The sequence below is a fragment of the Corvus cornix genome, chromosome 5 (assembly GCF_000738735.6).
Source record: "Corvus cornix cornix isolate S_Up_H32 chromosome 5, ASM73873v5, whole genome shotgun sequence".
NCBI lineage: Eukaryota > Metazoa > Chordata > Aves > Passeriformes > Corvidae > Corvus > Corvus cornix.
This window is the reverse complement of record NC_046335.1, coordinates 21,373,827-21,390,194: the sequence shown is the minus strand read 5'-3', so window position 1 is coordinate 21,390,194 and position 16,368 is coordinate 21,373,827. Positions and strand designations below refer to the sequence as shown.

General features: G+C 39.8%; 1 protein-coding gene across 34 annotated transcripts in view; it reads left to right on the top strand.

Annotated features, from left to right (window-relative positions):
* The window catches only part of NRXN3 (neurexin 3), a 982,026-nt gene that overhangs the window by 256,474 nt on the left and 709,184 nt on the right, over positions 1-16,368 (top strand). For 17 of the 34 annotated variants that reach the window (XR_005602064.1, XR_005602065.1, XM_039553074.1 and 14 more), the window contains 3 exons: positions 8,903-9,204; positions 13,933-13,977; positions 15,739-15,900. Coding sequence is in view for 32 of the 34 variants with exons in the window: in XM_039553074.1 (XP_039409008.1) it covers positions 8,903-9,204; positions 13,933-13,977; positions 15,739-15,900 (509 nt within the window). In the remaining 2 variants the exon portion in view is untranslated. Of the gene's footprint in view, positions 1-8,726; positions 8,749-8,902; positions 9,205-13,932; positions 13,978-15,738; positions 15,901-16,368 lie in introns of those variants that run through there. The other 17 variants (XM_039553071.1, XM_039553070.1, XM_039553072.1 and 14 more) reach the window with 3 other exon arrangements.

The window sequence follows — 16,368 nt, the reverse complement described above, 5'->3', positions numbered from 1 at the left end:
TTGTAGTATTAATACTTCTGTCATCAAAACATTTTAGCAAAAAAGTTTTTATGGCTGTGTTTTTCAGCATTTGGTGTACAGTATTGGAGGAAATTCGTCAGATACTTCTGGTTTCTGCTTCTCTTCAGAAAAAGACAGTCCATGGTTTAGAGAGTCAGTAGGGAACCTGTGGATCATATAATTGGCAAAACTAGGTTTAAATAATCTCTGTCTATGCTCAATATGTGGACTAACTAGGAGATTTTGTGTGATATAACTGATTTACATTTTTTCCTCTCAGAAGAGATTTTGTTAAATGACTGCAATATACTTTTGAGTGAAAAGGAGATTCCCAGCATTGACAAGCAAAATAGCTTTTCATTTGTGTGCATATTTATTTATTTAGATGATAAGATCTTTAACTGTATATTTAATAGGTGCATACTCATACTTCAGAAATACAAGGCAGTTGTGCTTCTGACAGGCTACTAGCTCTGCCATGGCTATGTGACAGTGATATATGGAAACTGCTTCATACATTTAGTACATGTCAACTATTTTGAGGATCAGGAGCCTAGGGAAAATTTCTCCTTTCTTTGGGCTAAAATTCAGGCAGTGTCATCCCTCTTCCTTCCCTTTGCTCTCAGTCTTTGCTGTGCAGTGGTCCAAATTCATCAGGTGAAATAAGTCACTCTGCAGGGCTGGTATTGGACCTCTTAGGCATGGTTTGCAGTCCTACAGGTCAGAGGCTCCTCTGCATTGGAGCCAGCCCAAAGAGCATCATCCAAGGACACAGGCAGACAAAAGCAGACGTGGAACCTGCAGCTCCAGAGCTCTCAAGCAGTGTCTTCAGATAAAGCAGTTCTTCCTCTTGTTTTCATTAAGAGCTGCACAGGGAAATAATAGATTAGTCAGGTTTGACAAAAAAACCTGAACATTCGTTGTATTGCCAAGTCTCCTTGATCTCTTCTGGGCTTAAATTTGAGGACCTTTTAACAAGCATTCTGCTTTAGACTCGAAGGGTAATGCGTAAAGTAGCAGATAAGAGAGTAGAGGGCATGATTCATGCTAGGCACTTGATGTTCTCTGGTGGAACATTAATGATTCCTTTGCTCTTACTGGTGAGGTGAAAGAGCTTTTTGCACAAGATTAGAGCTGCTACACTACGTGCAAAATTTGAGTTTGGCATTGAAAGAGCACTGGCTGTTGAATGCATCTCACCTTTGCTGTGGACTCCTGGCTTAACATTGCTCTTTGGATCTCTTAAACATGATGGAAATTGCTGTCTTGCATTGATTCTTCCCCACACTTTTTCTGATGTTATGCTTATTCCTCTCTGCTTCCAAGATACAAGTTATGTAGATGTAGTAAGTGAGCATGAGGGCCTGAGGAAACAATAAATGACACTATTTCTGAAAAATGTAACATTTCCCAGAATGGTTTAAAGTTAGTCAGCATTTAAGAGGCTACTCTTTTACTGTAGGACTCTGGCTCAGCACTAATTTTTCTCCATTATAACATCATTCTATGATTTTACGGACAATTTTTTTTTCCAACAGCAGAAATTCTTTTTCTTCTGAAAAATTATTCCTGTAATTTCCTTGAGGTTAGAAGTCATATTCTTTCTCTAGGGTTTAATCAATGCAATCAGTTCAGTCATCTCATTATGACATTAATATGACTAATATGTTCTTACTTTACAGTTTGTGGAATATAAATACAGGCTATGATATGGCTCTCACAGCTTCTACATACCATTATCACTGTTGGTGGTTCTTGGAAGATGCTTCATGCACTGAAGAGTGTACTGTACACTGTTTCTAATGTATTTAAATAACTAAATAAGAGCTGTAAGACTTTTAAAACCAGTATTTGTTTTTGATTATTGAGACCACAAAAGTGTGCTTGTGAGGGAGAAAGCTTGGGACCTTAGTTTGAGTTTGATGAGTGGTGTTACTGATCCAATCAGGTGGTGTGAAGAATGGTTAGACTAGAAAAAAACCAATTATTTGGATGTATTATTTTTCCTGTTCAAAGCCTAGAAAGGAGGAATGCAGCAAAAGGATTAATGGAGGATACAGTAATCTGCTGTTTAGCTGCTACTGGAGTCTGTCACCATCTCCTTAAAACAAAAGCCTGATTGTTTACTAAACTACTAAACCTGGAGGTTTGTTTCAATGACATGAATCTGGGCAAGCTGCTTTGACTGCTTCTGCAGGCTTTCATTAAGGTTTTAGTATTCAGTCACTGGACAACTTTTTGAAGGTGAAGAAAGTTGTTCACTTTTTTTTTGTCCTTCAGAAGTGTTGGCTGACTTATTTTCTGTTACGTTTGACATACAGTCTCTCCTCCCGTAACTGAGGGAATACCAGAAAGTCACTTGAAACATAATTTATTAGTTGTTCTGTAACGTCGAGGATAATAGCTATTTTAGATGACTCCCAGGACCCTTCTGCCCAGAACAGAATTACCTCCTAGTAGAGTTGATGGGGGTTTGTCCAGCCTGGAGTTCTGCCCCATCATGCCTTGATCTTTTGCAGCTCATTGTCTAGAACAGCTTCTAAGTCTATTTTCTCCTTAGTTCATAGGGTAGAACTGATTATTTCCAGACTTGTTATGATTTCCAGACTTGTTATGAAAATTTCCTAATTTCAGTTTGAATTTTAAAACTTTTGGCCTGTTGTTTATGGTGTAAGAATTGGTGTAGAAAGGAGGCAAAGATATATATGCTGGCATAAGGACGTCTAGTCAGGTCCATTTCCAGCTATATAGTTACCAAGCAGGAATAGCTTTAGTTTCAGCCGTAAGGAGGATTGGCACATTTCTTCCCAGAAGCACCCAGTTCAATTGTACTTGCTAGGATTGTGATGTCAGCCAGTCACACCATCAGAAATAACTTAAATAGTTTCCTTGAGTTAAATGTTATGCTACTGAAAGCACAGCTGATGCCCCAGTGCAGTGAACTGAAAGCCACAGTAAGTGCACAGTAAGTGCTGTAATACTCTGCTGATTCCCTGAGCATGTCCTCAGGTGAGGAGGGCCCATCATTCAAGCAGCAGGACTAGTACCAACTTCTGGCTTTCTTTTTTACCTCTGTGCAATTAGACCTTCTGCGTGGATGTACCTTATAACAATGTTTTATCCTTTAATGCACTAACTTAATTATCCACAATACCTTTTGAGTACATTGATACTTTTCTGTTGGTGTCAGGATTTGTGGTGGAGTTGATTTTTTTTTTTTTTTTTTTTTTTTTTTGTTGTTTTTGTTTTCTTTTCCTTCTGCCGTGGTCAGTGGTAGTCCTCTATTTGGATATAAATTCTGTGGTTACTGGCTAACTTTGGAAGCAGCTTTTTCTTAAGACAAGTTGCATAACTGTAGGATTCTCCAAAGTTAGAGACCTGTTAAATAGTAGGGAGAAAGGGTTCCTGTAAGGATGATTCTCCTTTTTGACTGCTGTTTGGCAGGTCAGGGGAGTACCTGGCTGTTCTGGTGCCTCCATTGCTAATGCATACTACTTTGGCAGAAGCCTGATGCATGACAGTGGTAGAGACTTTGTAGATTATCAGACAGCACCAGCTCTTCTCTGCAAAGCACAGCAAACCACTCAGGTAAGGTAAATCTCACCGAACAATGGAGTGGTTATTAATTTTGAAGATGCACAGAGTTTGCTTTTTTCACTTAACAGAAGACATGCTCTGATGTTGACTGTAATCCAAACCCCAGTAAGACAGGGATGGCCTCACAGAACACCTCTAATGCAGTGAAGGTGAGAGGGGTGAGCATTTGACCCTTGGCTTTAGGAGAGCTACTTGAGGTTTCCTTCAGGAGACTTCGGGAAAGCCACTGCCCATTTTATATTTTTCTAAATACTTCTTAGTTGTGTCTGGGGCCAAAATTCCTGTTACATGAGATGCTGCTTTTGTTGGGTATTAAACTTCATGCTCCTGACCAAGATGAGTGCTCCTAGAGTTTGCTGTTTTCAGCTTTGCAGTCATGAAGTATTTGTTTTCAAACATCATCCAAAACTTTGGAGGCTGCTTGCTCCACACCTTAGCTGGGGTGACTTCCTGGCAGGACTAGAGAAAAATGGGAGGTTGGTTTCCATCCACAAATGTATGAGAACCTCTGGAATGAGCCCAGGATGGAGAGATAGGAGCTCCTGGACTCAAATGCTTCCTCTATTATTGATTTTCTTGGTGGCTCTGCATAAACCCATTAAAATGTCTGTGCACTGGTTTCCTCATACATAAATCAAAATGCCAAAGTTTTCTACCTCTTAGTGGTGCTGGGAATTCTGAATATTCTCCTTAGTTATTTTCTCCTTAGAAAATTCTCTCTTAGAAAGAGCTTTGACAGGAACAGCAACAGCGTTGCACATAAAAACTGAAGCTAAAATTACCATCTGGATTTCCTGAACAGGCACTATAGGTATATACTGTATGGAAAGATCCTGGGGTCTTTACCTCTCCAGGGGACCTAAGACTCAGCAAGCTCTGGGGTTTCTTCAGGGATGAGAAGAACCAGGAACTTGGCTTAGGTACTCGTTTGCTATGCTTTTGTTTCTGTTCCTGCACTCAGGCTTCCATATGTGCTGATGGAGGGTTTGAGTTTTAAACCGTTGAGGTGTAAGTCTGAGACTTGCAAAAGTGGCTTTGCAGTGTGGTGGTGATGGTAACTGCTTAATGTGCTGGGTGTGTCTGCTAGAGATTGGTCAGAAAAGGGTAACATTTTCCCTTTTAAAGTGATGAATGACTCAATTTGTTCAAGGAAAATGTTTGTGTTGGTTTGAAGATTCTGAGTTTTGCTTCGATTCAGGTGATTTCTGTGCATCTTGAATATGTTAAGGTTTAACTCCAAACATGGAATTTTGTACAAGTATTGGATCCTTGAAAATCCCATCTCCTGCAGAGAATTTAGTTATGTGAATGAATTAGGAAGCAAATAATGGGTTTAGATTAATAGTAACAAGAGGAATGGAAGATTTGATTTCTTATATGTGCTAACCTGCTTTCAGATTCTGATTTTTGTAAATCTATTTAGTATTAACTGAGTTAAAAAATAAATCTTGCAAATCATACAAAAACCATCAGGTTTCAAACATATCCCAAATATGTTTTAAGTAAATGTTATTTTATGCAGTTGCATTGCCTCCCTTGAGCAACTAGATCATCAATTCAATTAAATATCACCAACTGTATACAGGCTTTCACATCCCAGAAAAATCAGTGTTTGATCTATTGCTTCATGTAACATAAACCAAGGATCCCTGCTGACTTCGAGTTGGATCTTAAGGTTTGCTGTGTTGCTGTGCAGAAGCTCCTTGGTACACTACTGCTATTTAAGGAACACAGAATTTATAAATATCACAGTGCAATTTGTGGAACCTTCAAAACTGTACAGCACAATGGTCATGAGCTAACAAATAACAAGTGGTTCACCGCTCTATGGTCTTCCAGGTATCACCAGACTGTGTCTGAAAGCATAAAAAAATACTATGAGACCTGCAGCCTACTCGGGGCTTTTTTCCTCATTCATTGTGGAAAGAGCCTGTATCCCTCTTCCTCCTCCATGCTCTCTCGTAATTTTCAGGTGCTTTTTAGTCACAGCTATGGTGTATGTCAGAGCATCCTAACAGCTGGGGCAGTATGGAGAGGCCATGCTTGGTAAGAAGCCTTTTCTGTGGCCTGACAGAAGCTACTGTGGTGTAGCTTGGGGGATACACAGCCAAGCTCTTTGGTGCACATGTTAAGCTCTGAGTGCTGAAGCCTTTCATGAGACTGCTAAACCACATGGTCACTGTTGAGGAATCAGCAATTTGGAGAATACAGTCTTAGAGAGTGTGTTGACCTTGGGAGTTGTGCTTATGAAACAGGGCACGGACAGTCATGAGTTTTGATTTCACGGTGAACTGCAGAGTGATTTTACTGTGTGGTGATCTGCAAATTTGAATGTCTGTCCAGAGCAGCCACAGAAGGTAGAAAAACCCCATAACAACATATGAAACAGAAATAGCTGACATTCTCCTAACAACAGGAAGGATACAAAGATGGATAATGTACAGAATCCCATCTCTGACAAGGGTCAGCAGCAGATGACTGGAGGAAACAGGCAGATGACATAGTTGAACGCAGAGGTGGGTTGACAGCACCCTACGTTAAAACCAGTAGTACAAGTAGGAGTAATGTTTCTTTGAATATGCTCTGCTCTGTTTTGATAAGTCTGCAGTGGTTGCCTTAAATTACTGTTTAGATCTCCAATCTACTCTTTGCCTTCTCCTTTGTATTGAGTAGATCAGTGAGATTTCATCTAAGTGGTTGAGAAAGTGTAAATGAGCCCTGTTAATATATCTTGTACTGAGTGAACAATCAACCCATCTGTCCCCCTTCACAAATGTGTGTTCAGTGCCTTGCACATCTTCAGCTGTAGGGAAAAGGCTCACTCACAATGACTGTGTTTGACTCCTGCCCTCAGACACTGGCTATTTGATGGGAATTACCCTCAGGTACATGGAACATGTGTCTAACTTGCTTGTAATACATTCTCTTCTGATGGATCAGGAGTGACTAGGCAGGAGAATTCTCAGTGTGGGGAGAGGATTGTTAAGTGCTTGGCTCTGACTCCCAGAAATGCAGTCAATAGCAGCCCTCTGTGCTTAGGCTGGTTTAACACTGACATAAGCATAAACACTTGTAGTTAAATGTATTCAGAATAAGATGAAAGAACCAAATAATTTTGAAGGCTCCAGAGGCTGTGTAATCCAACCACTAGCTCAGAGAAAGTCCAGTTAGTGCAGGCAGCTCAGGACTGTGCCTAATCAAGTTCTTAGTATTTCTAAGGATGGAGATTTCAGTCTCTCTGGGCCCTTCCTAGTGTTTGACCATCCTCAAGATGAAACATTTTTTTGTATAGAATGAGAATTTTTTGTATTCAGCTGTATCTGTAGCCTCTCATCCTTCTGCAGAATTCTGAGAAGAATTTGGCCCTGTCTTGTCTGTGTTATTCCATTAAGTCACTAAAGAGATCAGAAAGATTTCCATTGAGTTGTCTCTCTCCTTGAGGCAGAATGAACCCAGTTCTCTCAGCCTCTGCACACACATCACCTACCCCAGTACCCTGAGTGTGGTGGTAGCTCTTTGCTGCACTCCCTCCAGTATGCTGAAGTCATTTTTATATGTGGGAGCTCAATACTGGACAGAGCACTCCTGATGTGATCTCAGAAGGGTCCATTAGGGGAAGAATCACTTCCCTCGGCCTGCTGCCTGCTTTCTGGCTAAAACAGCCAAAGATGCAGCTGGCCTTTGCTGAAAGGGCAGGCACTGCTGACTAGTGCTCAGCTTGTCCACTGGGACCACAGGTCTTCTTCTGAAAAGCTTCCTTTGAGCCAGCTGGCTCCCAATGTGTACTGCTGCATGGAGTAATTTGGGTGGCTGTTTGCTTGCAGGCGTATAGGGACACATGGTTCGCTTACTGAAGTACAGACGCACATTGCTTCTGCAAGAGGCTCTGCTTAAAGGAGACCTTTCACTTGAGAATGTTACATGCACAAGTTGCAATACTGTGCTGTTTTGTCACCATTATTTTGTGCTGTGAGGACAAAGATTTTACTGTGTTTTCCAAGAATGGCTATGATAACAAGTATTTTCCCTTCAGTCTTTTACAAATAAATTCTGGCTAATCTTTATTAGGATTACTTAATGAGACAAAATGAAGCAGAAAAGTGCTATTAATGTCAATGGAAATAGCACCAGCATTTGCCTTATGCAGTGATTTGTAAGCAATGATAGCTTGACTGCTTGTACCATCTACTGCTCAGCCTCACTTTCACAGCTGGGAGTCAGGTGCTGCAATGGAGTGGTGGTGGGGACCTGTCCAGACTCTATTACAGGTACCATTTTCCCCCAGATGGCACTAGCCAGCCCTCCTGAAAGCTTTCCTATCACTGTCCTGTATTTCTTCCACTGGATAAAATCAGGGTGTACAGCTGGCTCAAGTCACATAAGCGCAATGCAGCAGCAGAACTGGCTTTGAGTGACTGGAACCCCAGGTACTGGGAAGCAGACCTCTAGCTCACACAAAGGATTTTCATGGTATTCCAATGTGCTTCCAGTTGCTAAGAAATTAGTGCAGTGGCTTTTGTTGTTGTACATAAGAGATTTCTTTGTGAGGAAATATTAAATGTCATGTGCTGTGAATAATTCTCCCATGTTTATTTTTGCTGTTTGAAAAAGACGTGCTTATGTTGTACAGATTTCCTGGATAAGGTGATCAGACAGGCAAAGTTCTCAGATGTGTTTACCAGCAACATTACTTATATCTGTGGACAAAATGTTTTATGTGGACTTCCCTCAGGCTCTCAGAGAAGGAATCTGTAGGACACTTCATGTGGATCTCTTGTTTGCTTGGTTTCTCATTCAGTTGAAAGAAAGGGGCAGCTCTGTTAGGATTATGTTCTGGTGTCTCTCTTAAATTTTCTGTCAGATAGGTTAAGGTAAGTTCAGATTGCAGTAGTGCTGAATCTAAATACTGATCTTTGCGAAATGTTGGGTTTTTTTAATCGACACATATGTGGTGGTGATGTTGTGAATAGTAGAGCTTTCCATCCTTCTCCTAAAAAGGATGTGAAATGTCTTATAACAGTCCTTAAATGTGCTTTTCCTAGACTCCACTGCATACTGTTGAGTGGTCCCTATGGTGACAGTGCTGCAGTGAAACTAAAAACACAGCACTGAAATTCATCACTACGGAGGACCCTGCAGTTAATTCTCTTGGTAGCCATATTACAAAAGGAGCTCTACAGTTATTAGCATGCCTTGATATTTAGCTCTATAGTTAACATGCTGTGGGATGCTTAAATTTCATGACAACCTTAAATCTCTTCTTGGCTGACTGCTGAATAGTTCTTTTGTTTCCCTTCCTTTCCAGCGCGAGATGAGAACATGGCCACTTTCCGTGGTTCCGAATACCTGTGCTATGACCTGTCGCAAAACCCCATCCAGAGCAGCAGCGATGAGATCACTCTCTCCTTCAAGACATGGCAGCGCAACGGGCTCATTCTGCACACGGGCAAGTCAGCCGACTACGTCAACCTGGCCCTGAAGGACGGGGCGGTCTCCTTGGTCATTAACCTGGGGTCCGGGGCCTTTGAGGCCATTGTGGAGCCGGTCAATGGCAAGTTCAATGACAACGCGTGGCACGACGTTAAGGTGACACGCAACCTGCGGCAGGTAATGGTGAAGGGGAGAAAACGCTGGGGAGAATTTTGTTTTGTTTTATTGGGACAGGCAGATGGGAGAGAGCAATGGAGAAATGGGAAAGCTCAGTGGTATTGCTAGAGTTTCTCCACCTATTCTGGATCTTGGTGCCTAAAGGACAGTGAAAAAACAGTAGTTGGGAATTTATCCTTCCTGCAATATCTTTATTTCCACTTTATCAATTTTCTATTTTTTTCCCGGTTTTATTTAATAAAAAAAAACTTGTGACATAACTTTACTTTCATCTCTCTTCTCCTTTTTTCTTTTTATGTTCTCCCTTTTAAATGTTATTATTTCCTTAATTATGATTCAATCTTATCAGTAATATTCTTGTTGCATTTAATTACTGTGGGAACAGAGCCTATTTCCAACAGCCAACGCTCTACACTCTCTCCTTTTTCTTTCAGTTTTGTTAATTGGTTTAACCATTGCCATGATGTCACAATTCTAATTCTTAAAGTCTTTTGTTTTTCTTTTCCTTTTCTTTTGTGTGTGCATATGAATGTGCAGGTGTGCAGGCTGGTGGGTATGTGTGTAATTATTTTAACTTTATAGCTTTGGAATTAATTGGCTGGAGTCTCTCTGAGTCTTCTTGATTCTCTGTTCTTCTTTTCTTCTTTTTGATTTTTTCCCCTTCTTTCTATAATGAGATTCTACTTTATTTCTTGTCTCTACCTTGAGACTCTTCTGTTGGCTGTGAGGACTGGAAAAGTGGAAGGATCAAAAAATCCCAAGCAAACTCAGATCAATCCAACACCCTACAATTCCACTTTGGAAAAGTTTTTCTGATTTTACCACTGTAATTTTGCACATCTACATGCTGCTTTTCCTAGCAGACAACTGTATCAGGTGACGTATTTGGTTGTAGGCTAGTCTTAAAATCCTGAAGCCTTTCTCATGAAATATAAACTCAGACATAAATAGATAAGATAAAATTAAATAACTTTGCTCTGAAAGGTGGTAAATACATCAAGTTACTAAGGCCCATCTGCTGCATGGTAAATGAAGTTTACACAGTGAATAGGAGCTATTTGGTATCTTGCTGATTGGTAGAGGAGCAGAAATAACTTGTCAACTAAGATTTAAAAATCAATTTGTGAATACAATGTGAGCTGTTTATTTTCTCATTAATGTCAATATTAACACAACCTTTAATAGCTTTATATAAGTTTATACAATGTAATTAGTGGTAACATGTTACAGTAGCTAAGATCAAATGTGTCTGTGAGTATAGGATAATCAGTGCCAGGGATCAGAAGCAGTCTCTACTAGTAGATGTCAGTGGATAATTTATCTGTTATCAGGATTTCGTGTCTTTCTTTTCAATATTTGGGTGTGGGGCTGAAGATTTTTTTGTCTTTCCCATGTAAATCCCTGTATTTCTACATGTTTAGGATGTCTGGGTCTGACAAGAAATCTGTCATCAAACTTTCATGAGGCTATGGAATTCTTACCTATGGAAAAAAATCAATCTGTTTTCAATAGTTTATATGCAGAAGCAAATTTCATTTCTTATGCAGTGGATGGGTCTTCATGATCCTATTTTTTCCAAGCTTTCCCATCAGCAGAGTAGAGGAAGATGCACCAACTAGTCTAGGTTTGTCAGTCTGGAAATGCCAGAATATATGGCTTTATTTGATACGGGGTTTTTTTTATTTTTAGGTAGTTTCAAAACAGCTGGTCCTTGAATATCTCAGTAGCGCTTATTGGCCATTTTAGTTAATCATACTTTTTACTTTTCATTGGGAATCAATTTCAGTGGGCAAATGTGCCTGAAGCAAAATGAATCCATGCTGCATGCCAGGATTGGTTTGGATCTTGAAGAAGCAGAAAGTGAAGGGTCACAAACAAAACTGTGGATGGGAAGCTGTCACAGTCTTTTCTTAATATTTTAGCTAGTGATTTTTTATATTGCTCCACAGAAGTGGACCAAGGAAATGGAAATCTGTCTATGCCTTTTCATATTTGATGAGACCAGGGCAGTACTTTGGTGATTGTTAGAAAGCAGGTAGTCCCTTGCCAAAGCATCGTAAATTTTTAATCCTCCTGATCTATTCACTGTGAATGTTTTTAAGTGATCCTGAATTCTTAAATGGTCCAACTTGACTGGGCAAGAGAGAGCATACTTTAATGAGATGGATGGGTTCTTTCCAAAGAAAGGCCAGTCTTCAAATCAAATTACATTTAATTAGCAGAGGTGATTTGGGGTCCAATTTTATAGTTAAACATGACAGAATACAGTTCAACCAATAAATATCAATAAGGCTGGACTTTTTTTTAGTCATCTTTTCCCTGGATACTTGCATTTTAACTTCTGATCTGTCTCAAAATTAAGACATTGACCCAGAACCTAAAGCTGCCCAGATATTGGAATTGATGAGGCCTTGAGGCAAAGCAATCACGATAGTCCTAAAAGTTGGCATCCATTATAATTTTGTATAACCTAAATAATTTTGTATGTAAAAGATTATTGGCTCTATGTCTTTCCTGACATAAATTCACCTGTAATGTTGCAGTATAATATAGTTCACTTGAAAGTCTTGTTTCCAGCTGTGCTCAAGTTTCCTCAAAAAAACCCATTTCAAAACCAAACAGAAAACCCCAGCGAAATACATTGCCTCTGAATGTTGAAGCTTTATAAGAAAATCAGTAGCCTCTTTGTAATTGGTTGAAAATATTGCACTGGAGATAAATATATTTCTCTTTAAAATGAACTTTAAAAGCAATAATTTAGAAATTCCAAGAATATTATCTAAATCTAAGCAATTCCAGCTAAATGGACTATCAGCAGCTTCAGATGCCATCTAATCTTTTCCTCTGCTTTTTTGGGGGCTAAGAGAAAGGGGAGGAGGATTTGCATAATTTTTTGTCTGTTTCTAGAATTAGAGTGGAACTTTAAATAGTTGGACTTTTGCCCAGTACTTTTTGGAATTGTTAAATGTTTCGTAGCTAAGCTGGGAGAGTACTAAGGGCTGCTTTTTTTTAGATCAAATGACTATCACAGCAGTTAATCTCCTTAGAGACAAACCAAGTGAATCCACAGATTCCCTTGAGTAGTGATTGTTAATGTCAAAGCAAATCTCCTTGTTTATTTATCTTATTATTTCAGTTAAAACTAAGCCCTCTTTCTGTCTTGTGAGAAACCTTTACTTAGAAGTAGGATCATGGCTGCATTTTACCGGGGCTTTCAGAGCTTGTTTGGGGCAGTGTGGTCTGGTGGGAGGAGGAGCAGAGGAGACTGAAGGTCAGACTTCCTGTGTCTGTCTTCAGGTCTGCTGCTGACACTCTGTCTCATTTTTAGCATGCTCTTCTCCATGTCCCATACTTCAAGTCCCTTGTTTGTAAAAATAAATTTACTAAAACGACAATTTGCTGTGAGTAATACTTCCTTGGTGAAGAATTCAGGAGTTTGTGCTCATTATACCCAAGTACGGAGTATTATTAATTCATTCCAATTGGCAAATAACCTTGGGACTTTATGCTCAATGCCACAAAGTCTTCAGAAACTTACTTGCCTAGTCAATGCACAACTCTGAAGCCTGCAAGCAGATGGTTTTTACATGAGGCAGCGTAGATCTTGCTTGTGTAATTTAGGATAGTTCTTGCCAGCTTCAACTGGAACAAGGACTTGGAGCTGCAACAGGTTGCCCTTCCCTATTAACACTGAAGCTAGTCACAATGCAAAATCTACTATAAAGATCTTTAGTTCCTCAAATGCTAAAAAGCAAACAAGATGCAATGTGTAGGTTCTAACAGTTGGCATCTGCATGCCTTGGGACAGGTTAAAAAAGATCTACTAAACCAAACTGACTGGTAAATTCTCCTAGCTCCTGTGTAATAGAGATGTGTAACAGAAGGGATGCTAAATCTTGTCAATCTTTTGTCTTCAACCTGGACACAAGCAACACAATTCTTTCTATACAATTCCTCGACATGTTGCTCCCTACAGTAGGAGAGGTTCAATTCCTTTATCTTGGATGACAGAAGTGAGCTACAGGCAAACAGCCAAGCACAGGCCCTGTTATGTCCTCCTCCTGAAAGTCACAAACTCAGCTGTTGTAAAGAAACCTGCAGACTGGGAAACTTGGAAGGAAGACATAGAGTCTTGGACTCATCTTCATCTGTATCCTCCAGTCAAAGGAAATACTGGCCTGCTTGTGAAACTCTGCAACACTTGAGGGTAGTGAAGCTTGGAAGAGGAGCTGGCATGTTGGTGGGTGGTGGCGGGTGAAAGAAGGGAGTCGTGGTTGGGTTTGTGCTGAAGGGGAAAGCTGTGTACTCTGTGTGTATATCTCTGAGAGTAAGGTTCTTGTTTGAGGGAAGCACCTTGATGAGCATTTGAAGAGTAAGTATTGCACTGTTTTAACTTTGCTTCAGGTTTGGATAATGTATGTGAGGGTTGAAGTTAATGACTAATACCAGGGTGGGAAGAGTAGGCAGCCCCCTCTTTCTTTACAGGCTAGATGGCATGGTTCCCCATAGAGTCCTGGTCATATTGTCCTCTTTCTCACTTTGTGTGTCTCAGGTGCCCCACGCCTTTTTTTGAAAAACTAACACTAGACCATTCATGCAATGTGTCATTTTTACTAACCAACTAATGTACTAACACCCTAACGACTCATCTTTGCTTTTAGTTATTTTAATTAACAATCGTTCTGTTCACGATTTTTTAATTTCCTTTCTTCCCCCTTTTCCGCAAAGCACTCAGGCATTGGACACGCTATGGTAAACAAACTACATTGTCTGGTAGATATCATTCTTATTGTCTCTTTTTTTGGGTTTGCCGTGTGTTACCTGCCTTTTCCTCCCCCTACCCACTCTTTTTCCCCCCTCCTTTATACTTACTGCTTCCTTTAATTTTATTCTATTTTCATTGAAAACACTTTTTTTCCCCCTTCCTTTTTTTTTTTTTTCCTCTTTTTGAATAGAAAAATGAGCATCAAAAGCAACTAACACAGCTCTTCTGGAAATGGGGTTTGGACATTTCTTTCATTGGTTTCTTCACCTGTCTTTAGTTCTTCTTTTCCTTTCTGGTGATAAATTGTTGGGGTTTTTTGTCCCTTGTTTTTGAGTTTAGATTTCTTTCTTTTGTTTTTGTTTTTGTTTTCATTTCGCTTTTTTTCTTGGCTTTTAGTTTGGCTTTTTTTTTTTTTACTCTGAAGGTTTCTAGATCAGAACCACTGCAGGGCCTCTAGTCCATGGTGGTGAAGGCTCTCTTTTTGTCTCACCCTTTTGTTGTGACAATGGCTATTACAGGCAAACTGGCCAGAGTTGTCCTCTTTCTCCTGATTTCCCCCTACTTCCCTCCCTCTGCTTTCTCTCCTCCTTCTCCCTCTTGCTCTCTCTCTCACTTTCTCTCTCTCTCTCTGACCTCTACCTGCGTGGCCAACAGGAGCTCAGCCAGTTGTTTGTTTCAGTACACACTCTGCATGGCATGTCCACGTCTGGTGACTCGCCCGTCTCCTCCTGGCCTCGATCTATTTTCCTCCATCTTCCCTTGAAACCACTAACAACATCTAAGCAAAACACATAAAATTCACTTCCTCCTCTCCCAACCTCTCCTTCTGTCACCCTTCACCCTCCATGTGTTTGTGGTCAGAGATTTTGGGGACATTTCTGTTTGGTTTTTTTTTGTTATAATGGAGTTTGTTTGGTATTTTTATTTTTGATTGCATGTGAGTGTGAAATGGTTTTCTCTCCCTTTTTCTTCTCCTCTCTCTTTTTTTTTTCCTGTCGTCTATCTGGGCCTCAGATATATTGGCATGACATGTCAAAGTGCAGTGTGTGCACGCTTTGTATCTTCTTTCTTTCTTTCTCATATCTGCTTCTATCACATTTGTTGGTGTGTGGTTGATTTATCTTGATTTATTTGATTTTATTTTGATTTATTTTCTTCTTATATTTTTGTTATGGGTTAGTTTGTAAATTTTTTTTCCTTTTTTTGTCTTTTTTTTTTTTTTGTGGGTGGTGGGTGTGTGTCTCTCCAGGTACATGGCATGCACATCCATAATGTATCGAAAGTGAGTTCCCTCTCCCCCTATCCCTGAATGCATGATCGTCAGTGTGCCATGAGCAAAAGAAACTTAAAAAATAAAAAATACCAACTTGTCTTCATTAGTGTTTTTTTTTTTTACTAACAACCATAACTAACTGTAATCATTAAAATAAATTCTAATTAATCATAAAATCAGCTAATATGAGAAATGTCTTTCAAGGACAGTTATATTTTCTGGCCTGAATAGATGGAAAGCATCTGGATGGATAGGCTGCTGGGTAAGCCTGAGAGTGCTGATGCACCAGAAAGGGGAGAAGCAGATGCTGAAGCATTTCTCTGTGGGAAAATCAGACCAGAAAATAGAGCTTGACTGAAATAAAAAAAAATGCATACCAAATCTCAACAAAATCCTTAATAAAACTGGCATAAAATTATAGGGGAGGTAAGTTGTTCTGTTCAGGATTGTAAGGTCATTGCTGGGATTTTCTTTGTCCATTGTGTCCCTCAAACAGGTGACAATCTCTGTAGATGGCATCCTTACCACCACGGGCTACACACAGGAGGACTACACCATGCTGGGCTCGGATGACTTCTTTTACGTGGGAGGGAGCCCCAGTACTGCTGATTTACCTGGGTCTCCAGTAAGCAATAACTTCATGGGCTGCCTCAAAGAGGTAACTATTTCAAATTAATTCTTGTCTCTGTGCTTTTGATTTGTTAAAGTCATCACTCTTTCCTGCCTTACACAATCACTTCTTTCCCTGATGCTTCATTTTATACTGATAACTGGAACAGCTCTGTAAAGAAAAACTTGTCATTCATCTGGACAGAAGGCTGGAAAACTCATGAGCTTAAGTGCAGAATCATACTTCTAGTGCTTGGATTACAGAAAAAATGCTCATGGTAGTAGGAGAGGTGTCTTCTCTAAGCTGTTAGCCCTTCAGAAGAAAGCATTACTATCTTCTAGGCACTTAGGCAATAGCCATCACATAAAGGCAAATGGTCTTTGATTACTAAGTAGCATTTTGAGATGAAAAAATCATAATCAGAAGCTTATTTAGGATACTTTTTAAGGTCTTCTATTTCACCTGGGAGTATAGTTAGATCTAAATTTTCCAGGAAGATACAGAAATGGAATAAAA